Source organism: Acomys russatus, chromosome 24 (genome assembly GCF_903995435.1).
Source record: "Acomys russatus chromosome 24, mAcoRus1.1, whole genome shotgun sequence".
Classification (NCBI taxonomy): Eukaryota; Metazoa; Chordata; class Mammalia; order Rodentia; family Muridae; genus Acomys; species Acomys russatus.
Genome location: NC_067160.1, coordinates 43,965,404 through 43,989,043, shown reverse-complemented (window position 1 = coordinate 43,989,043; position 23,640 = coordinate 43,965,404). Strand labels below are relative to the sequence as shown.

The window sequence follows — 23,640 nt, the reverse complement described above, 5'->3', positions numbered from 1 at the left end:
ACAGTGGGAGACAGCATCCATATCTATACAAGTTTCCCTTAACATAGCTAATTTTGTTTCCCCCAAATTACCTGACAATATCACGAGACGTCATTCCTTGTTGCAATATTGTGGAATGTGTTGCTATTATCCCCTTATTGAATAGAGTGTAGGAACCCAGAGGAATACATTGCCTTGCTAAGGACAGCTTAAGAATTGCCTGGCTTAAGATTTTGAGAGCTTGAAAATCTTTGTTCTATGGAAAGATATTTGTAGAAGGGCCCGGTTTACTAGGAACAATTGATTAAAAGAATAAGACATTTCACACCAAGGCTTAAAGGAATTCCTCAGAAAGCATTATGTTAGTGTGGTTGATAAAAAGTTGCCAATATGAATGTGAAGATTTGTATATTTAATTTTTAAAGCATTTACTTAGCTTTTGGTAGTAGAAACTTACAAAACATAATTATATAGAACTTAGGTAATAGGAATAGAGAATGAACAACAGAAGTAGTAGAGATTAAGGTTAATTAATTAAAATATTTTGTTCTGTTAGGCCAAGTGTAAACTTTCAACAAATAAAGACTATTGACTTTGTTGCACAGTTTTCCATATCATGGTAGAGTGAAACAATAATGAACAGAGATGAAGGCAGGGCTCGCTTCAGAAAAAAAACAAAAAACAAAAAACAAAACTTCTCTTGACTGTGGCTTTCACAAATGTCTAATGGAAGAAAACAACTCGTTAATGGTGTGTCTTGTTTGCTGCACTTCCCATATTTTGCTATGATTAATATTAAAAGTAACAAAAGAAACTGCAGTCTGATACTCCATGTGTTAGATGAACCCTGAGGAGTGTGTCACTTAAAGTGAGGTTTGCATACAGCATCGTCAGGATGCTCACTCTCCCGTGATGTGCATTGTTTTGGAAAGGGAAGGGAAGGGAGAATGATGGCTTATTACAGTCATATTGCTGCACGTGAAGCATATTTCTTTCAGTTGTAATTTGGAGTCCATGGTAAGAGCAAGAAGCCAGTAAAGGGAAAATGTAAGGAAACCTTTCCACTTTAAAAGAAGAGAGAATGCTTCTTCAATTATGCTGTGAAAAATTATTCATTCCCTTTAAAAATATGTTTTTGAAGATAATATTGGACTATGTAAACCATATAACAAAAGACTTTTTATCAGTTTAAAGACTACCAAACACAAACATTTAAATATGTAGAATTTCATTTAAATAAGTCAGTCAACAATTTTATAAAGTATTTAACACTTCATTGTAGAAACATAGGCAAAATGACTATTATAACCAAAATGAAAAATACTGTTCAATTTAAAAAATGTACTTAAACAAGAACCTGAAAAATTTTATGGTATGCATAACATTGTTCAAGCAAATCACACAAGTATTACATAAACCAATATCCTATAAAGGCCTCAGTATGGCAAAGTTTAGAAATAGGTAGTATGCATGCAGATAGTACAACAAAAAGTTTCCTTATAAAACAGCAGTTTTTAATGCTTGTACAAAGGGATAGAGAGCAACCACAAACATATTTCATCTGTTAGATTAATACATTATGACAGCTAAAAGTCAGTCATGTCTATCAGAGGGACAAAAACCCCCACAGCTTATGAATAAAACTTTTGTGCCTTTAAAGATATTTGTATAAAAATGCTATCTTTTCATACAACTTAAGTAAACCATATTTGTTATAATCAAAACTTGAAAACAAACAAAATGATTGCGTCTGTGTGTTTTTATAATCAAAGAGGAACCAAATTACCAATGCTAATGGCACAGAGCAGACTCGCCACCTGACAACACGGCAAGTTAGTCTTATAACTTGAACGATCCTTGAGTCATAGTTGAATTGGGAGGACAATTAATTAGCGATATGGTATCTGGAAAATATTTACCAATTACTTTATACAAAGAAAACTCTCTTTGACCTAGCAAATAGTGTGCATTAACAAAACTAAACATTTTATCTATTTTGTGTGGTTCTGTGTGGTTTTCTAGTGCTCAGCATGATTAGGGTATGCTATTCATCCACATTATGAACATATTGGAAAGAAATGTGTAAGACATGAGGGGCCATGTACTGCTGTGCTCTTGGCCGGCTGTGTGTCTCAGGACTGAAGAAAGACACAAGTCCTATCCCACAGCAAGTGCTAGTAGTCCTGTCCTGGCTAAGTTTGCTATGCACTATCAAGCTAAATATCACTGTTGTTACAGGGGGTATATGTTTTGTATATCACTGAGTCTATTACATTTTTGGAAAGCAAGGAATTTTTATTCATGCGAGTTATTAATATTATGCATTTTTAAAAGTTTTTCCTCAAAAATTCTAGGACCTCTTTGTCATGTGAGACAAATTTCAAAGCAGGAGATGCTGAACTTGTAAGGCCTTTGTATTCTCAGCCAAGTCTGAATCCATGTTTATGGCCATGAAGAAGTTTGTCCTTCCAATTCAACCAAAAATACAATAGCATCATATTCAGACAAGAGAATGCAAAAGTGTAGAGTACTTTGCTGATAATGTAGAACCAAAAATTCTTATAAAATAGATTGCTCGTATTAACTCTACAAAGGAATATGTTGTTTTTAATTTTTAACAAATTCAAATGTGTGTCATATCAGCAGCATTGTTGTAAGTTGTAGTGTAGTGCAGTTATTTTTCATAAAAATACCATAAAAATGGTGAATCAATATTCATTAGCAAAAAATAAAACCCCCAAAACTCAGAAAACAATTAACCAGGAAAAAGATAAAGAGATAATGCTGATGCTAAAATAAGTATAATACCATTGCAACATACAAAAGTAATCCTTATATTTTATACATTTATACAGCATAGAAAAATGTCCATTATGCCACTGTCTCTCTGATGCCAATTTCAATTTTCTTTGGAAGCAGTTCTTTCCGTTCATCCACACTTCCTAAGGAGTTTCGACAATTCTGTCCATCCATATACAATTTTGCATATACTGGGTTGGAATAATTTGTTGGCTGGAGGAGAAAGAAAATAAACCTAATTTTACTATCTTTTTTGACAACATTAATTATTTTGTAGTGAGTTTGTTTTTAATAATAACATGTAATTTAAATTTATGTTCATAGATTTTAGTCCACTTTAATGTACAAACATAATTACATTTTTAAGGTAGCTTGGAAGCCAAAAAGAAACTTTGATATAAAAGTAAAAGTCCTTGTGAAAATTATACTTACCATAGTTTTAATGTAAAATGTTAAACTTGACTGTCATGCTTCAAAGATTTTATTTGGTCTTTCCACCCACTGCCACTACCTCTGACTGCTAGTGCAAGTCCTCAGATGGCACACAAAGTATAGATGCAAAAATCATCTAACGGATTTGCTCTTCTAAATTTTTATGCGAATTAAAAATAAGTAAATGAAGAGAAGTCAAAATAACAAAATATATCAGTAAAGTGCCTTTAAAATACAGTGTTTTTGCTTCAAAGAGCCTGTATGTACCTGCTGTGGAGGTACTTCTAGAATCTTCTAAGTAATCTTGAACTCATTGTCACCCGAGGATTCACAGACATGGGTAAATTTGAAGAAACAATAAGGCTAACAAAAGCAAGCTCTTTCAGTTGGAAATGACCTTCAATATTCGTTATTGAAGAAACTTTGATTTAACACAAGAAAGTGCCAGTTCACTTTTATTTTGATGGAGTATTGGATTAACTTGTGTTTTTCTTTTTTATGCAGTATTTTAACCTTAGTCACAGCAAGCAAACATGTGGTCCTTATAAGCATGCAAAGGAGACACCTTAGGAGAGACTGTGAGATGAAAAGGGCTTGATGATCAGGGCCAAGAGGTGAGTGGAACCTCTAAATTCACAGCCTACTGTTATGCTTAAAATGAGCTTTGTGACTATGGACAGAAAAGCTCTTTCTCAACCCAAGTAACTAAATCTTAAAAAGTGACTTGGATTTCATTAGACCATCTCTAATTTATCAATATAAAGATGTTTTTAGTATTTAAGTATATTTTAATTTAGCTTCACATCATATACAATATTTTATATATAAAAATCTATCTGTCTACATACATAACTGCAACTAAATCAAAGAAAGTTAAATTAATGAACATTAAATTTCCTTCAGTATGTCTGGCTGCCCACACATTTTAAAATTCTTCCAAATCCCAGAGAGGAAGCATCATCTACTTAATAGTTGGCCTAAACTGGCGACACGTTTATGAGCATCCTCGCATGGAAAGAACACAGCACAAAGTCTGTTTTGCAAACTCTTGTTAATTAAAATCACAATAAGGGCAAGTTCTGTCCAAGTCAAGCATGGGTTTATGAATGGCGTGGGTTTGCAATAGATGGGAAGGAAAAGATGAGCTGTTTCTCTCACCCCAGAAGTTAGTGGTCCTTTCAAATCAGAGTTTAGGTAGATAGACGGTGCTGTATGTGGGAGCTTGAAAGCACTGGGCCCTCCCCCTATGTACCTGGACTGTACATAAACAGAAAATTTTTATCTCATCTAAAGTCATTGAAACATTTTTCACTGATACAAAATATAAGTAAATGCTACAACTAATATAAAATACTCTTTATCCACATAAGGAGGATTATGTTAACATGCAGAACTAGAGATCTGTGTCCATCCCATAGGTGAGAACCATGGTTAGGTCCACATTCCTGTCTCACACTCTGCTTAAAGCATCTCTGCCTATGGTTTGCTCTGGATATACACCAGTGAAGTCTTTGACATTGAAAATTCAGAAACCAAACAATAGTCTTTCTTGAAGACTCAGCTATCCTCTTCTAACAGTTCATCATCATTTTTTAATATTAGGATAAAGATAAAATTTCAAGATTCATTTGCCAATTTAAAGTTTCTGTTTAAAAGTCTATGTTTAAAACTAAAACAGTCTCTGCGCAAGGTCACTGCTTTTATGCTTCATTGCACATAAAGGCAGAATTACCCAGTTACTATCATCATGTTCATGATATGATCATGCTTAATAATTATATTATTTATGAACATTAGAAGAACATAGATATACCAAAGAGCATATGTATGTCAAAAATGCTTCAGTATCAACTGCTAATATTAGGCAACCTCACATGTGTATCAAAGAGGAGAGTTTTTGTTAAAGACTAACACAAATTACATCAATTTAGTCCTTTAATACATTCCCACAAAAGTCTCCTATTGGAATTTTTAAAAAATGTAATTGTGGGTCTATGAGTTTGAATGTAGACCCAATCATTTTTTAATTCATTACACACTTTTGAATAAAAAAATCCGAGTACTGCTGAAATAATTTCTAGTGTAAAATATAAAAATGTTCCTTTCTGTATATTTCAAATTATTCCACCATCAGTTCTACTTTATCAACTTGATTAAAGATATCTTTATTTTTAATCAGAGGCTAGCAAAGAACTAGGAAGTTGACTCATATTCAACATCACGGAACTATTTCATGAGAATATCTGTAATATAACTTGTATTTGGTTACATCAAACAATTGTGACACAATCTACTTGATCATTATGGATGCTGTGATCCGGCTTTCTCTACCTGTTAAGATGTCAGTTGTAATGTAGTTACCTTTAATGCAACAATTAATAGTTACATCCAAACATTACAAACCACCTAGAATCAAGTCTATTTTTCAAGATGGCTTTCTTTTTCACATAAAAATTCTTAAGGGTGACAAACACACTTGATCTTTCAATATCAAGTACAAGGTTAGCAGTACCTGTTTCATGAAAAGTTACAATGTAAGAGTTTGCCATTTAATAACATGTAAAATTAACCCTAATGAAAATGATTATAATCTTTCCTTTAGAAGAGCCCAGATAACTCAGTATATCTTAAACTCTCTTACTATAATTGCAAATATTACAAATGCATGATTTAATTCAGAAAACTGCAGAGTTTTTTTTTTTAACTCAGGAATGTTAAGATCTTAAGACATATTACCTTTACTGGATCTATCATGAAACTTGGTTCTAAAAGACCCCCATCATTGTGGTCATGGTCTACTTCATACATATTGTATGATGGATTGCCGATTTCTACATTTATTCCTCCATTGATGATAGGTTGTCTTCTAATTGTCTTTGTTCTACAAGATATGTACACAGATAAGAATCAATTATACAGTCATCAGAATTTAAGTTTCATACTATTAAAACAATTACTGATTTGCTTACATAGTATAACTGAAAAGAAATTCAGAATGGAAATACAGTTGACAAAATTTTGATATTTGAGAATTTTTCAAACCACAAAGAGTAGAAATCTCATAATTTGACCATTTATTTTTCAGTGAATATGATTTAACAATGCACAAGACCATATTCAACTAAAATTCTCCTGAACACAATACTACTTTAGTGAAAAATTCACAATTCAATTGTAAGTGAAATTTCTATTTTTTCCTCTGGATTGAAAGTTAACTAACACAAATATGATAAAGAAACTTTTCAATGTCTTGTGTATAACTTCCAACTCAATGTCTTGAATTCTACTTCTCAAACTCACATGTTACAGATTATTCCACATCTATGCAGCTGTATAGCTTCTACTCCTTGGATGATAAAATAAATTAATGCGTATTACCCATTAAGAGTATATTTTCTGACATCTTGCATAGTAAATTATACTTACACCAAAAATTATATACAGTAAAGTAGTAAGACAATTTTCAGATATTCTTGTTCATGCAAGGAAACTTCACTAAAAATGTGAATTTCTACAGAAATTGTCAATAATACGCCAATGTTAGTTTCATTAGACTATATACATGGAATGATTCTCTCAACATAAAATGAAAGAATATTTGTAAAGTTGTAATAATTTTAAAAGTAATAAAAGTAAATAAGCTGAGAAATGGTCTTATGATTGGAATAATTAATATTGGTTTTTAAGGAAAAAAAATTTCTGCCATTTTCGTAGGCTCAGTCAACACAGATAAATCCAGAGTGTGGCATCTTACCTTCTTTTCCTCTTACAAACCACTAAGCCAATCACTAGGGTGGTTACCAAGGTCACCAAGAGGACAAGAGGCACAATGATAGCAATGCTCCCTGGGAAAAAAAAATTGATCAGTTGATGAACAAATAAAGTGATATAAAGATCAGTATGATAAACCTCCCACCCTAAGTCATTTCAACGCTGATATGAATAAATATAAAACAAACATCTATATCCTAAAGTCATAATTATTTTACTAAAAACATCTTACTAAAGAGTCTGTTGGGATGGTTAGCTAAGCTATCTTTTATTTATAAATTTCATTTAAGGACCAGTCATTTAGTAGCAGGTTTATGATTCTGAATCACTGATTGCCATCACATGTATGAACATGCAATGATGAAAATGTACATTGTAAGTAAATGATGTCTGAATATATCTGCATTAAATTTTATTGGGCACAGCTCCACAAATAAGGTACTGTTCTGTAAGCTACAACTATAATTACCCACCATACCTTTGGAAATTCTAATGGCAGCATGGTAAAGTACTACAGACATGACAGGGTTTTTTTTTTTTTCTTTGTTTTGTTTTGTTTTTTGTTTGTTTTTTGGTTACTCTTTGGATAGACATGTACAGTAACATTAGTTTCATGAATTTCTTTGAGGTGAGACTTGAGTAGGTTACCCAAACTCTGACTTAAGCTTCTGTGTCAATAATAATAATTAGAGCTCTGACACTTCTGGACGCAATGTTCAGGCACACCCAATGGCACATACATATACATACATGTAGACAAACAGTTGTTCAAATAACATAAGATGAATACATACTAAATTTTAAAAGAAGAATCAGACAGCTTTTAGTGTGTTTATTTAAAGAAAAAATAAGCTATTTGTGTTCTTTTTTTTAAAATCCCAACTCCAGAATAGTTTCGGAAAACTACTTATGGAGCCTTGATTTATGTTGAAAACGTCTTTAAGTTCCTGGAAATGATCTTAGTGTTTATAATTTTAATATTGGTCATTTAATGTTTTTAATTTTTCTGCTTCTGATCATAAGAAAAATCAGAGTAACATTGTTTTTCATTCATAGGTAGGAAGTGTGCTGAGGTAGTAATTTTATTAACCGGGGGCACTTCTAGAATCTCTACCCTGTGCTGGTAACATAACCAGAGAGTGGTACCCGAGGGTTATATTCAATGAATGATAGGAAGAAGTGGGATGCAAGGGCCATTTCAAAGAAGAAATATTACGAAGTGCTTTTGAGCAACCAGTGTTAACTTTTCGCTAAGCTAACATCCAGCACATATGAAACTGGGCTTTGATAGGCATTCACTGATTGAGTCCAAGTAGCATACCTAACAATTGACCTAGAAATAATGAAATCTGACTTTTAATTAAAATTTAAGACATCTATGAATAGAATATCAAAAGTTATTATATTATATGAAATTTTCTCCACATATGCGTGTTTGTATAAAATTCTAGTGAAGCAGATAATCATCACATTCTACACAAGGTACAGACACTTTATAGGAGTGATTGATGTTTCAATAGTTCCAGAGAGAGGTTGTCTAAGTGAGAGATTGCTGGAAGTCAATTACCAAAATATCTGAAATTGTTCATTTAAAAAATTCAAGTATGAGCAAATGTTCTTGTTGTGTGCTGTAGCCTAGAAACCTACAAGAAGAACATTATGACTGGTGGATCTGGGCCCAGGTGTCCTGCTTAAACTATGGTACCAGCCAAGGACAATACAGGCAGTAAACTTCAAACCCCTACCCTGATCTAACCAATAGATAAGACATTCTTCACCATTGAGTGGAGAGTGGGGTCTGACTTTCACACGAACTATGGTGCCCCATATTTGACCAAGTCCTCTGGATGTGGAGGCCTGGTGGCACTCAGAGGAAGGATAGCAGGCTACCAAGAAGAGACTTGATGCCCTATGAGCATATACAGGGGGAGGAAGTCCCCTCAGGAACAATCACAGGGGAGGGGAGTAAGGGGAAAATGGGAGGGAGGGAGGAATGGGAGGATACAAGGGATGCGATAACAATTGAGATGTAATATGGATAAATTAATAAAATATATTTTAAAATATTCATGTATGTTAGCATCTAGGCTTATAAACTCAAGAAATATGTATTGTCAGAAACATTTACATATGTATCTATGTATGTCTACACATTTGGCTTCAATATAATATTTTACCTTTGTTCTGGGAAAGTGAACATTATGTGAACATGTAATTTCTTAGTAATTAATGAAGGCAGACTATCAGGCAGCTTTGATGTAATTAAGACATATTTATAAATTTTACATATAAAAAATAAGTTTGTTTCCTCTTACTATATTATTTTAACTGATTGATACTCATGTGACAAATACCTTTACTTCATTGTACATTACTTTCTCGTTAAAACTTAGAACATCATTTCATGTATAAAGCTAACCAATATTAGACCCAAAGTATACATTTCTTCCTTCTCTGGGTAATTGTAATTTATTTATAAATTTATACATTTACCTGTTCTACATACTTTCTGCCATTCCACATGTTAGAGCTATTAACTATGCATTACAGAAAACTAAGCATCACTTTTACTTTTAATTTCTCTACTACAGATGGTAGCTGCAATCGCTACACATTATAGAACTCTGTTTTAGAGCCAGACATCTGAAATGTTCATGCAACCAAGCAAGGTAACTGAAATAATGGTTAGTGTTGATAAAAAATATAGATAGCATTTTGCTTTTATTTTTTTTTTTTACAAAACATTAATAAAAAAACTGGTATAAGTGTAAACAATCAAAAATATATAGTTAACCAAGGACTTTTCTTCAGCTCCCTTTCTTCCATTTGTTTTGTCCTATCTGTTTTGTTTTGGCTATTTAGTTATTTTTATTATTAACTTTTAGGTGCCTGTTTGTATCCTAATGAGCAAGAAATGGTGTGGCTTTGGGTAGGATAGAAAGTAAGGAGGATCTGGGAGGATTTGGTGGAGGAGAATTAATAATCACACTATATCATATTAAAATATCTATTTACAATAGAAGTCCGTTGCAATGTAATGTGGTAATCAGTAAAAATGTTTTTAGCGTATCCTATAAAATTGATTTTTAGTAGAACACAATAAGTTGGTTGTTGGCAACTGATTGAAAGTGAGAGGGCAGGGGAAACGAACTTAATATCATAGTGAACGGAATAGGTCTTATTTGCAATGTGGTCCTGAAGATTTTTTTTTCCTCAAAAAGCAGTCCTGTATTTTACCTGAAGCCACAGAGTCAAGCTACTTCTTGTCAAAACATGTTAGCAATGCTAACTTGGATAAACTGTCTCAGGTTATTCACTTACGAAGTACATGTTATATTTGATCATTATTATATATTGATGTAGTTATCACTGTACTGATAATATGGAAAGTGTTGGTAAACATACTTAAGGAATGATTTCACTATAACACTCTCTGTCCTAATATTTTTACACATTCACAATATATTTGTGCAAATCATTTTTGTTCCCTTTGAGGGTAAAAATTTTACTTCGTTTTCTCTGTAAATAGTGCAGTCAGTTCTTTAGATGGCCTGAGGCCCATATGTTCAGTTATCATTTAACAAAGACATAGTAACCTGAACTTTACCTTTACTCTGTGGATATGCATGCACTTCTTCTAATGCACATGGGGATGAAACAAACAGATTAAACATGACATCCTGTGGGCATAGTGGTAATGATTTTAATCCATGTGTAGCATTTGGGAGGCATTTGGGAGGCAGAGGCAGAGGCAGAGGCAGGTAGACCTATGTGATTTTGAGGCCAACTTGGTTTACATAGCAAGTTTCTGGATAGCAGGGGATATGTAAAGGAACCTGTCTCAAAAAACAAAAACAAGCACAACAACAAAGTGAATGGCATCTTAAATACTACCTTATAGAAGGTAGACAATGCCCTGGGAACATAAAAGATGCATATCTAACCATCCCGAGTACCATAAGAACTAGCTCCTGAGACCGGAAGGAAGGGTACTCCATGGCACCTAAGAGAGGATGAAAACTCAGGGAGTGAGGCACCAGATTGGAGTGAAGAATGGATAGTTGGAGGACGTGTAGCATCCAGGAAAACAGAAGGGACACTAGGAAATCATGAGGTGGTGATTTATTCTACTGAAGAAAAAGAGATGATCCTGATTAAAAAAAAAAAAAAAACAGGAAGAAATATGCTAAGAGTACATTGTTTGGTTCAATTTAAGAGAAAGAATACAAGCTTCATGTATCATATAACTTATCTGTCTATGTGCCTAGGTTAATTCTGTAACTATCTAAAATGTCAGTTGTTTGGGTGGAGGAAAATTGGGAGAATTTCTGTGTGAATTTTTAAGGAATATAGGGTGTAAGTATCAGACTGAGGAGAACATAGAAATAAGTTGGGATTTCAAATAATTATCCCAGGATTTATAGCTGAGGTCTGGAAATCAAGACTTGCCAAGGATGCTAAATCTAGAGAAAAGGCAGTGAATATAGCCACAGGAGTTAGAAGACACCCAGCAAAAAGAAGCAGCTAATGAGTTATCCACAGATATTAAAAGCAGGAGCATTACAAAAGGAAGTTAGGTTTGTTTAAGGTGCTCAATAGTTCCTGCCTCACCAAGATGTCTGTCAGATATATTGGGGGAGAAAGCTAAAGATGATGCACCAAAGTTATATACAGAATTTGGGTGACTATTCAGGTAGCAAACTGCGCTCCCAGTGTACTCAAGTGATCAATTTTATTCATTCTCAAGTCTCTGATGTGATTGAAGACCAGATAGTTTAGTTTTACAACGAAGCTTAGTTGTTTAGGGGTTAAGATATGTTTAGGTCTAGATAGATGTTTGAAGTTGATAATGATGAGATATGATAGATATTGATTTACTTTCAAAATTTAGACACACCAAGACAGGAAATATATTTTCTTCAAGGCTGTCAAATAAAAATAGCCAAAACACTAAGTATGTAACACTCATATAATTCCACATTGTGTCATGGTTCTTCTTGCTATATGTAGTTTATTGTATATATGTGTAATTATATAAATGTATATGTAAAATATTTAATAAAAAAGAGAGAGATGGGACTGATGTAGAAATGTTTCAAATCATTAAGGTAAAAGAAATATTGTTTATTTTTGCACCACTATCTCACTATCTGCTTTAGGATGGCTTCAAACATATCATATAGCCTAAATCAGCATTAATCTTGAAGCAATTCTCTTGCCTCCACATCCCAATTTCTGGGATAACTGGTGCACATTGCCATGCCTAAGAAGATAGCATCTTGCTTATATTTAGTAAAAAAAAAAAACAACAACAACAAAACAAAACAAAAAAAAAACCCAAGAGCATAAATTAGGCCAGTTATGGAATTTTAGAGGATATTCTAATTTTTAGAACAATATAATGAGATAAAATGATTGGAATTTTATTCTCCAATTTTATTCACATTCTCAAAAGAAACTGTGAATTGCTGTTAAAATTACAAAGTATTAGATATCACGTCCTAGCTGAGTGAAGCTCACCATGAAGTGGACACAGAAGTGTACCACCCATCATGTGCCAGTGTCACTCTGTTCCCTCCGTTTGTCCCTCTGCAAGTAACATCAATGACTTCCATTCCTTTGGACATCTTTGTATTCCCAGAGTTATTGTACCTCATGGTTATGAACCTCCCATTCTTTCTACACTTTCAAGTCAAAAACACTTGTGACCATAGTCAATGCCTGCCGGGTTCTAGTTTGTCTCCTCTCCGTCAAAGAAAGCATCAAATATCCTACTTGGTTCCAAACATGTATGCTCACTTGTTTCATTTAATTTTCTGTCTCCTGCTAGAGCCTAAGCTTCTTATCATCACACAGAGCAACCCGTGGTACTCTTTGCCCTCTTCTTAGGGCCTACTACAGTGTTTGGAATTCAGGACAAGTTTTATAAAGGTCATGGCTTTGGAAGAATTAGAAGAAAGACATCACTGTATCAGTAATATTTCCATATTTGCATATTTCAGAATCTTGGTATCATGTAGTCTGGTTTTTTTCAAATAGGAAAGCTGGTATAAAATAAGCAAGGATGATTCAGAAAAGACCTAAAAGATATGTCTCTTGCTGCAGTAAAGACAAGATCTCTCCAATATTGCCATGACACAATGCTGAGTATATTTTATCTTCTTGAATTTTAGCATATACTACAAATAACACAACTCAGAATGTGAGCACCACTCCCTAAAATTTTATGTGAATTCAAAATAGGAATAAGTAATGGCATCTCTTATTCTGAGTTTGAAATTACTCAGACAAGACAGAGTAGCTTTTCAAATGGGGTCTGCATACAAAGTTCTGGAATAACAGTTCTGCATAATTCCTCAAGCTGGTTTTTCAGGCCTTTGAGGTATCAAGACCCAGCAGTCACATGTACTCTTCCTTGGAGCTGAATATGAAAGTTGTGCATGAATTAGAGAGTGCATTTCTATGTGGAGAGACAAGAGCTGTCAAAGAAATGCTTAGTGCTCCTGACCAGGTTGGATCTTATCTGGCTGAGTGTGGTGATTTACATGAGAGTGTCCCTAAGAGGCTCAGCTGTTTGAACACTTGATCTCCAGTTGGCACTTTGGGTCGCTTTAGTAAGTGTGACCTTGTTGGAGGATGTGAGTCACAGGATGGGCTTTTTCTGCTCCATCGTCATGAGCTTCAACTCTCTGTATGCACAGTTCAGTTAATTACTTTCTTCCTTTAGTGTCTGAGCTCACAGAGTTTTAAATCACAGCAAGGGGCAAGCCAATAATACTTGAAATTTCTTCATTGTTCTATTTGGAAGTGTAAACTGCAGTCCCACTCTTCTTCATGGACAGATGGCTTCTGCTTATGTTTAAGTAATACTCAACAAACATTCAGAATCACTCAAAATTTCCGTGAGAGAATGAGAACAACATCCCTACTTCAGCAAGCTGCAGTTTCCTTCCACTCAGAATTTTTGTTTTGTTTTGTTTTGGTGTATGTTTTTATTTTTGGCTGTTTTTTTTTCCTTTGTGTAGAAATGTCTAACAATAAGCACTCTTTACTTAGAAGCTACCCATAATTAAAAGTGTTTAAAAACTGACACCCCAAGTAGAAGATTATTGTTGAAGACAGTATAAAATCAAAGATAACTGCATTGTCTTGGTAAAGTAACTGAGCTCAAGAAGGCTTTCTGTGAGAAAGCACACATTCAGGAAATTGTATAAATCTTAAATGTCTCTTTCTTTTGAACGAAGACCGTTTTCTGAGCCTGGCTTTTTTTCCTATGGGCTGGAACATTGTTGAACAACCCACACAGCAATCTCTGTCAGAGCATGGCGGAAACTATGGTTATCTTGTAGCAACCATGATAATTCTCATGCATGACTTAAGAATCTGGACTGTGTAGGGGTTTAAAGTTTACCACCTGTACTTGAGTGGAGAGTGGGATATGACTTTCTCACATACTCTGGTGCCTCGCATTTGACCATGTCCCCTGGAGGGGGAGACCTGGTGGCACTCAGAGGAAGGACAGAAGGTTACCAAGAAGAGACTTGATACCCTATGAGCATATACAGGGGGAGGTAATCCCTCTCAGGAACAGTCATAGGGGAAGGGAATAAGGGGAAAAGGGGAGGGAGGGAAGAATGGGAGGACACAAGGGATGGGATAAACAGTGAGATGTAACAAGAATAAATTAATAATAAAAAAATTTAAAAAAAGAATCTGGACTGTGGGAAAAAAAATAATCTGGACTGTGAACTAGCAGTTTATTCTTATGTTTTGTCTTTTCCTCTTTTAAGAATGAGTGTAGTAAATTTCTAATAGAAAGAATGTTGTTGGTTCTTTCTGTACAGTCACTCTGGGAGAGGTGTTCTCCAGCACTTGGCAGACAGTTCAATCATCTTCTAATAAAATCATTTCTTGAGTAAGTGGCTCCTTTTATGATAATGTAACATCTGAATAGCTAAAAAGCCTTTACTACCCAATGATAATTTCATTAATTATATGGACTTTCAGTTGAGTGAGAAAAAGAAATGTTTCAGAGCCAGGGACAGCACTACTAGGATCCTCTTCCTACACCTGACAGGCTGTTTCAAGACTGTTTTATGTAATCTAACATATTTTCTTCCAAAAGTGCTTGTTGAGCATGCAAATGTTTGGATATCCTACTTTTAGAGAAAACATCTGAAACATCCTCCTCCAGGCCACTTTCTATGGGGCAAATACTCTCTGAGGATGCTTTTCATAAAAAAATTTGAAAATTTAGTAGACAATTCTAATCTTGTTATTTCCTTTTATGTAATTTCACTAATGGTTAAAATTACTTTTTCTGTGAAATAATCTGTACTTCCTATAAATTAGACCATCAGGTAACTTTACTAAAGGAAGGATTAAATCAACTTACCATATCAATATTTCCTTTAAAATTCTGTTTTCCTACTGCACCAACCAAGGACAATATATGCAGTAACAATTGAACCCCTATTCAGATCTAGTCAATGGACAGGACTTCCTCCACAGTTGTGTGGAGAGCAGGGACTGACTCTGACATGAACTCTGCTGCCCCATATTTGACCACTTTCCCATGGTGGGGAAGCCTGGGGAGGAACAGGGTGAAAAGGGAGGGAGGGACGAACTGGAGGCGACAAGTAAGGGGATAACAATTGAGATGTAATATGAATAAAATAATAATAAAAAATAAATAAAGTAAAATTCTGTATTTCCTACATGCTCGTAATTTAAACTATATACTATCATTATTATTTTTAAAAATATATTTTAATCCCAGCACTCAGGAGGCAGAGGCAGGCAGATCACTGTGAATTCTAGGACAGCCTGGTCTACAGAGTGCGTCCAAGACAGCCATGGCTACACAGAGAAACCCTGTCTTGAAAAACCAAAAACCAAACCAAACCAGAACAAAACAAAGTTAAGACAACTTATTAGAATCACAAGCCTTTCCTTTATATCAAAAGCTAAGGCACCATCTTGGTTACTTATGGATTCACCAAGCAGTCCAGACAGTCATCCTGAAACCTGTTCTGAGACCACCTGCTCCACACTGCGCTTGTCCCTTTACTTGTCTGCTGCCTTCTGGCACATGGCAGTTCTGCAAAGTGTTCTCCATCTGTCTTGACACATCCTTTGCTGTTGTCTTCCAATGTGCCTCCTGTATCTGCAGATGCTGGTGTCACGGGGACCAGATCTGGGCTAAATAGCCTGCCTGCTTCCTGTCTCCCAGTCCTCACGGAAACTCTGGCTCTGCGCTTGTTCCATATCCATGTGCTCCTCTCACTTGGTCCTTCCTTCCTGCTCTTCTCTCTGTTTGTTCTCAGTGCTTGCATTTCTACTTTAGCTTTTTCACAGAGATCAAAGGCAGGTTTTGTTTGCTCCCAGACACTGGTGCCATTACATGGAGTCTATCGATCCTGTCACTGTCAGTATCAACTCCTGGACTGAGCTGGAAGAGAACCACCTAGCCCTAGTGGAAGAGTCAGCCGCCGCTTGCTCCTGTGTGCATTTGAAGACTTCAGAGAACCTGAACCATGCTGGAGCCTGGCTGAACCACACTGAGGTTGAGGAAATATATCACGAAGTCCCTTGTTGCACCTAAATGGTGGTGTTTGTGCATGCTATCAATTTTAAATGATCTTAATGATTAATAAGATGCTTAAATAGTTTAAAACATTGAATTTATATAGTCCACCTTCATAAAATTATATTAATACTATTTTGTGTTCTGATCTAGATAAAAAGGATAAATATCTACTTTCATATATCTATCTTTAATGTATAAATTCAGTTTAAAATATCTTTTGCTACATATAACCTTTTATAAGCCAGTTCCTCAAATGCAAGCACACTAAACCGTCTTACAATTTTGTCGATATTTTCACAGGAAACACACTACAAAGAAAATCCAAATACTATATGACCAAAGAACACACAATATACCTATTATGATCACAATATGTGTGCCTAATATAGTATTTTAAAACAATGATTCTCAACCTGTGCATTGTGTCCATTTTGATAAACTTCTGTCTCTAAACATATTAGCATAAAATTTTATAACAGTATGAAAATTTAAGTTATAAAGTAGCAACAAAAATAATTTTATGGTTGCGGGTCACCACAATGTGAGGAACTGTATTAAAAGGTCACAGCACACAGCGTCCAGAATGTTGAGAGCCACTGTTTTAGAACTGTGTGCCACTTTTCCAAAATGCCCATGCTTATTAACTAAAGTCTTAGAAATATGGACACTGTTGCTTGTGGAATAGAGAAACTATGTGGAAGCAGGAGTAAAGAATATGTAGATAAACTAGCACTAGGGCCTATTACTAATTACATAAACTTAATCTAAATGTTATCTTTTCCATATATATATATATATATACACACACACACACACACATACATATATACACATATATACATATATATGTAAATAGCATGATTCTCATTTGTGTCTCCTGAAGTGAGTGACTAAATTTTAGGATTGTCATTAGGGATATAATTTCCATACTTTTCTATGTATATTCTCATTTGTTTCACATTATGAACTTTTCTGTCTCCCCATTCAAGGTCAAATTAGTGACAATATATGTGAATTAGGAATTTTTCTGACTTGTCTTGAAAATCTTTACAACTGGTTGTTAGAAAATACAGAAAAACATACAGTTGTGATTGGGGGTATAACTGCTCTGAGTCTGCAGAGTTATAAACAACAGATAAAAGATATAATTTAATTGTTCATAATTTAATTCTTTTAATTTAATTTTTCATAGTCTGACCAATCAGGTTTCATTTTCAGTAGAACCTCAAAGGTGTCGAGACTGAACTTTTTTCTAATTATATGAGAATATTGCTATCCTTTGAACTTTTACATCCCTCAATGATGACATAAAAGATGATGAAATGGCTTCTGTAGTTTTTAGACAAAAATTGTCTATGGCACTTACTTGTGCTGATATACTCAGACTTGCTGCTCTTTGGGGCTGGCCTCTCGCACTGTGTACCTGACCAATTAGTGGAGCACCTAGAAAGATCCAAACAACAACAACATCATCAAGAAATCAGTGCATAACACATAAACAAGTCCACTAATGTAGAAAATTAAAACAAACTGAGAAAAGAGCCAACCATTAGATTCAGCATGATCAGGGAGACATTCTCAATAACTTGTTTCACAGTTGCACAACGCTGCAGGCAACTTCAGCTGGATAGCAATAATTAAGACATGTAAAAGAAAAAAATAAAGCACCTACTTCATACTATTCACTGTGCATATTAAAAAAAACCTTTTTTAAAAAATCCAGTTTCAGCAGTTTTTCACCTGGTTGTTTAAAATCCAAAGTTTAGGTAACAACCAGACATCAAGGTCTCAAGTTTTGAATAACTATGCATATTATAACGTTACAGTAATCAGAATTATGAAATACAATGCTTTCTTTTGTTAAATAATGTGACTATTAGTAGGAGCTCGAGTGAATATGTTCAAGATTTCAATGAGAGAAGTTATTTCCTCATGTTGATATGGCAAGACTGTTGCTGTAAGGCTACAGGAGAAGAAGAGCGGTAGATTTGATTAGAATCTGTTTTTCACACAGAGCAGAAATACCTAGTTGGGTGGTGCCAAAAAATGAATGTGAATTGTTTGCTCTGAGTGTGAAAAATACGATCTGGCTAACAGAATGCCTCTGTGTCTATCATCATCAAATTGCTTAGAATCAATATCATTGTCTTGACTTCATATTTAAATTGACTATCAAATATTGTCATATTGATAAAAGTTGTAGACTATGAAAGAAAAGTTTTCAGTACAATTCCAAGTGAACGACTACAGGACTGTGATACAAAATTTCTGTCACAATCAATTAATATAAATAATTCTGTTTTCCAAAGAAGGATTATGTCACAATATGCTCATTTTTTTTGATATTTGTAAAAACAGTATTTGCTATCTGAAAACATTCCATGAAACCATCATACCAACAAACTCAAATAACAAACTAAAACTGGTTTCAAACAAACTAAAGAATGAAAAGCAAAATTGACAGCATTGATTTCTTTGAAGTATATAGTTGTTTGATTAATAATGATAACATTGACTTATGAGCATGGAACATGGTTCAAATGAAAGTGTCATTACTGTGTAATGATGCAAGCAATTACTCAGCTTTGTGTTCAATTACTTCATAAATGTTTACATAAAATTTAATTTTCTACACATAACATTTGTGATAGACTACATTATAAGTAAACCATTGAAACAGATAACTTAAAGTCCAGGTTTATGACTCTTTTTATAACACTGAATCAGAGTAATGCAATGGGCATACAAAATTAGTATAAATTGAACAATGAATGAAATATTAAGTTTTGCAAGACATTTTGTTTTTTCTTATTTGTGTTTTTATACATATATTCCTGAGAAAAACTCTTGCAAACATTAACAGGCAACAATTCTTAACACAGTTCACAAATAACTTAAAATAAGATTTTGGGGATCATTTTTTGCAAACATGTTCTTGGAACAAAATCTAATGGTTCCAAATTTATTTTCAAATATGTAACTTTCTACCTTTCAAGTCTTCCTATTTGAACACTGAGAATGGTTTCCATACATCAATGAATAATTTGTTGACTATACACTCATTTCATGATAATGCTGATATAACCACCAACTAAATGTGTCTAGCTATATTAAGTTGTTTTCCAGACTACTAAGATTAAATATTTATGTCATCTTATTCTAAAAGTTGACTGACATTCATCTTTAAATAAGAGAATAATCTTTATTATAATTTATTGTTCCCCCAAGAGTAGCAGTTCTCAACCTGTGTGTTGTGACCCTTTTGGGGGTTGAATGATCTTTTCACAGGGGCTGGGTATTAGATATCCTTCCCATCAGATACTTACATTATGATTGATTAGAAGAACAAAATTAGAGCTGTGAAGTATCAACAAAAATAATTTAATGGCTGGAGGTCAGAAACATGTGGAACTGTATTAAAGGTTTGCATATTTACGAGGTAGAGAACCACTGTCCTAGAGATAAAAAAAATAAATCTCTGAGGTTACTTAAACGACTGAAATGACAGAGTGCAATTACCTTAGAACTGGTGGATCAAATGCTAATTGAGCAGATTGTGTTCTGACAAGAACATCATGTATCTTTTATAATTCAGGATGTTAGGAAAATATGCTTTAGAGCCTAAGGCTGGCAGAGTGTGTGAAACGGAGCATGAAGATAGAAACAGTAGGGGCTTTATGGACATTATTCAGCTCCTTAAGTAGGATAGTTGGTATTTGTTAACAATCTAATTTTATAATTTATCCATGGCTGAAGCCTACTACTTAAATCAGGTAAGAAAGTCATGTGCTCATGTTCTTTAATCTCTTACTTTTAAATGTTGTAGTATATTTAAATTCCAAATCCTTAGAGAACATTATACTTATTTTATATTGAAATAACTCTCAGGGATTCCACTAAAATAATGATTTTAACAGTAATACATCTTAATCAGAGATGCTAACCTAGAAATTTTACCTATATGTCTTATAAAGTAATAATTTACAACCAAATTAAAATAAGTTGTGCTTCACTGTCTTCCTTTGTCCCAGACTTGAAAATAATTTCTTTGACGTATTAAATCAAATAGAAATCATTATTCTTGTTGCCTACATTATAAAATTACAACCTAAGACATTTGCAGCTCCAGAAGTTTCTCTTCCAGTGGGTGATTTAAAACCAAGCATTAAAAATCCTCCTTTATAGAATTTAATAAATCTTCATACCTAAGTAGACTGCAATGATCACAGCCATTAATGGCCCGGCACTGAAGGAAAGGAATATGCAGATCATCAAAACTTCCTGTCCAATTCCTCACTGAATTATTTGCATCATCATAGTGACTATAATTTCTTTGCCATCTTTTCCCCTTTCTTCGCTCGTCAAGCAAAAGTTCGCATCCAAGCTTTAGCTAGCTCTGAATCTGTACCCCTATACTTTACAGCTACCTGGGTCCATCTAACAATAAACATCTGCACACTAGACTCACCTCCACAAACACCTGCATATCAACTGTTGGAGAACTATCACATGGATATTTCCCAGAGCACATAAGTATGAAGCATAGAGGATAATATTCACATTAATATTATGCTGCTCTAAGTTATTGATTAAAACCACATGAATTTTAGTTAAACACTGTTGAGTTAAAGACAAGCATATTTGTGAATATTTAGCCAAATAACAATGTACACATGTCAATCTTTCCATCATTATCGTCAGTTTGTGCAGATATGAGAGCTAACTTTCATTCACATCACATCTTTCATGGAACATTGTTTGAGAACTAAAAAGTTATTTAATGCTTCATTGGTTTCTTAATCATATTCTTCCATTTTAATAAACTGTAAGCACAAAATTTTCTTAATTTTATGAAATTCCTTAAATGTTTTAAATTAGATAATTATCAAACTAAATTTTTCCTGAAACTAGACATGCTAATCTGATGAAAGCAGCACATGACATATTTCAATACATATAATTATTATACACTCACAAACTATGTTCTTATAGCAAATTTTACTTAATCAATTTTTTTTTATTTTTAGGCTAAGAACAATAATATAAAACTTAACAACACTGTTCAAAATTTAGCTAGCTCAAGATCAGTCCTCTACATAGTATCTGGCAAAAAGAAAAGTTTATAAACCAGATTAAAAAATTACTTCCTATTTGGATTTAACCATGTAAAATAAACTTATTTAATTTATCACAACATTCAATGTATATAAATAGTTTTTAGCTATACTCTTTTGTTTTAATTATCTTTCTACAGTAGAGGGGATGATATCCTTAGTAAAAGCAGCATTTTTCAGATATCACACATAACAGTGTTAGAATGTCAAAACAAATATATATAGGTTATAATATATCTTAAAATGTATCGTTGATATAATAGCATAAATATCACCTAAAATTAAATTGTTAAAATAGTCTTTCTGTGTAGTAGAGAGATTTTTTTTGCAAAGAGAATTAAGATTGGATATAAGCTATTTAATATATATTAAAGTTTTTCAGCATCTTCATATGTGGTCCAGAGTTATCTACTTTCAGAGAACTTCAAAACAAAATAACAAGTCCAATAAATGATTTTTCTTTTCATCAAATTCAAAGGTCATGGCTCTCTTCTGGCCACAGTAAATACAAGGTGAAGCTTAAAGCAATATAAACTGTATTTCTTCTCAGTTTATGTGTGAACTTTCTTTTCCCTTTTTAGCCATGATGATAGCGATACTCAGAAAGGAAAAATATATCTTGAAAGACACTGTTTTTCACTACATAGTAATTAATGAGGCAATGGAGAAATTCCAAGTGTGCTATGAGTCTCAGTGCTTCTAAATTTCATTCAGTAAAAATAGAAACATGACTACTTACTTATCACATATCATGAAATTTGTATGAAAATATTTTCATATAGTAAAAATTAGACAAATTATGTCATTGGAATAATATTCATCTGATTAATTCTCTAAAAATTTCCCTTGAACTTTGAGAACACAACACATGCAATTAGCAGATTATGCTCCACTGTCCAGCTACTGTCTGTTTAGTTCCTAACATTATTTCTAATTGTATTGTAATATAGCAGTGCTGTAAAATGGCAAATCATTGCTCACAGTTTTAAATATTTATTCACTTTAATTTCCATCACAGCTCTCTTTTATTTGTCAATGTTTCATGACATTTATATGTAAAGTTATCTTTATGTATTCATAAGTATTTTTGATTTTAATGCTACATAAAAAGATTTCTTCTCTTTAATCTGAAATTTTGGCTCAGTTTTGATAATCAGCTTTTGAACTTCCTACCCCATTCTTTTATGCGGTTTTCATAGAGTAACTGCTCTGTAGTTGGACACTTTAGTACATTTGTGTTTCCAGCTATTGAGGAGTGTATGTTAGACGGTATAATTGTGTGAAAGAAAATGATCTCCATAGGATCGTAGAGAGTGGCACTATTACAGCATATGATCTTGGAAGAAGTGTGTTTCACTGTCCTCCTGCTGCCTGCTCATCAGGATATAGAACTCTCGGCTATGTCTCTAGTGCCATGGCTGCCTGCATGCTACCATACTTCCTGCCATGATGTTAATGGCCCAAACCTCTGAATTGTAAGCCAACCTCAATTAAACTGTTTCTTTTATAAGAGTTCTTGTGGTCATGGTGTCTCAGCATAGTAATATAACAATAACTAAGACAGAAGTATTGCTTGAGACCAGGAGTTTCAGACCAGCCGGGCAACATGGACAAATCCTATAGCAATGCACTTGTGCACAGCATGTGATTTCAAAATATCACAAATAGGTTTTGTTTGCTTTGAAACAAGGTGTCATGCAGACAATATAGTAGGTATTGAATTTACTATGAAATGCAATTTAATTCTATAAATTAATGATCTGGAATTAAAAAGTTCTCGGATAAATGAACAAGATGACATGGAGAAATTTTGGAAAACAGTTGGTCAGGGCTAAAATCCAGGCCCTACTTTATCCCTATCTCTCGTTAGGGAGCAAGCTGGGGTCAAATTTTATCCATCAATCCAGCCCAGCCTTAATTCTAACCACTTTCCTTCAGATGTTTTAGATATCATAC

General features: G+C 33.8%; 1 protein-coding gene across 1 annotated transcript in view; it reads right to left on the bottom strand.

The window, feature by feature from the left end:
• Positions 1–1,989: 1,989 nt before the first annotated feature.
• Lrp1b (LDL receptor related protein 1B) overlaps positions 1,990–23,640 on the bottom strand; it is a 1,950,158-nt gene continuing 1,928,507 nt past the window's right edge. The window contains exons 87-91 of the mRNA XM_051166335.1: positions 17,937–18,013; positions 6,965–7,055; positions 5,947–6,091; positions 4,369–4,467; positions 1,990–2,991 (exon numbers count right to left, since the gene is read on the bottom strand). Of these exons, the coding sequence (XP_051022292.1) occupies positions 2,851–2,991; positions 4,369–4,467; positions 5,947–6,091; positions 6,965–7,055; positions 17,937–18,013 (553 nt within the window). The 3' untranslated portion in view covers positions 1,990–2,850. The remainder of the gene's footprint in view (positions 2,992–4,368; positions 4,468–5,946; positions 6,092–6,964; positions 7,056–17,936; positions 18,014–23,640) is intronic.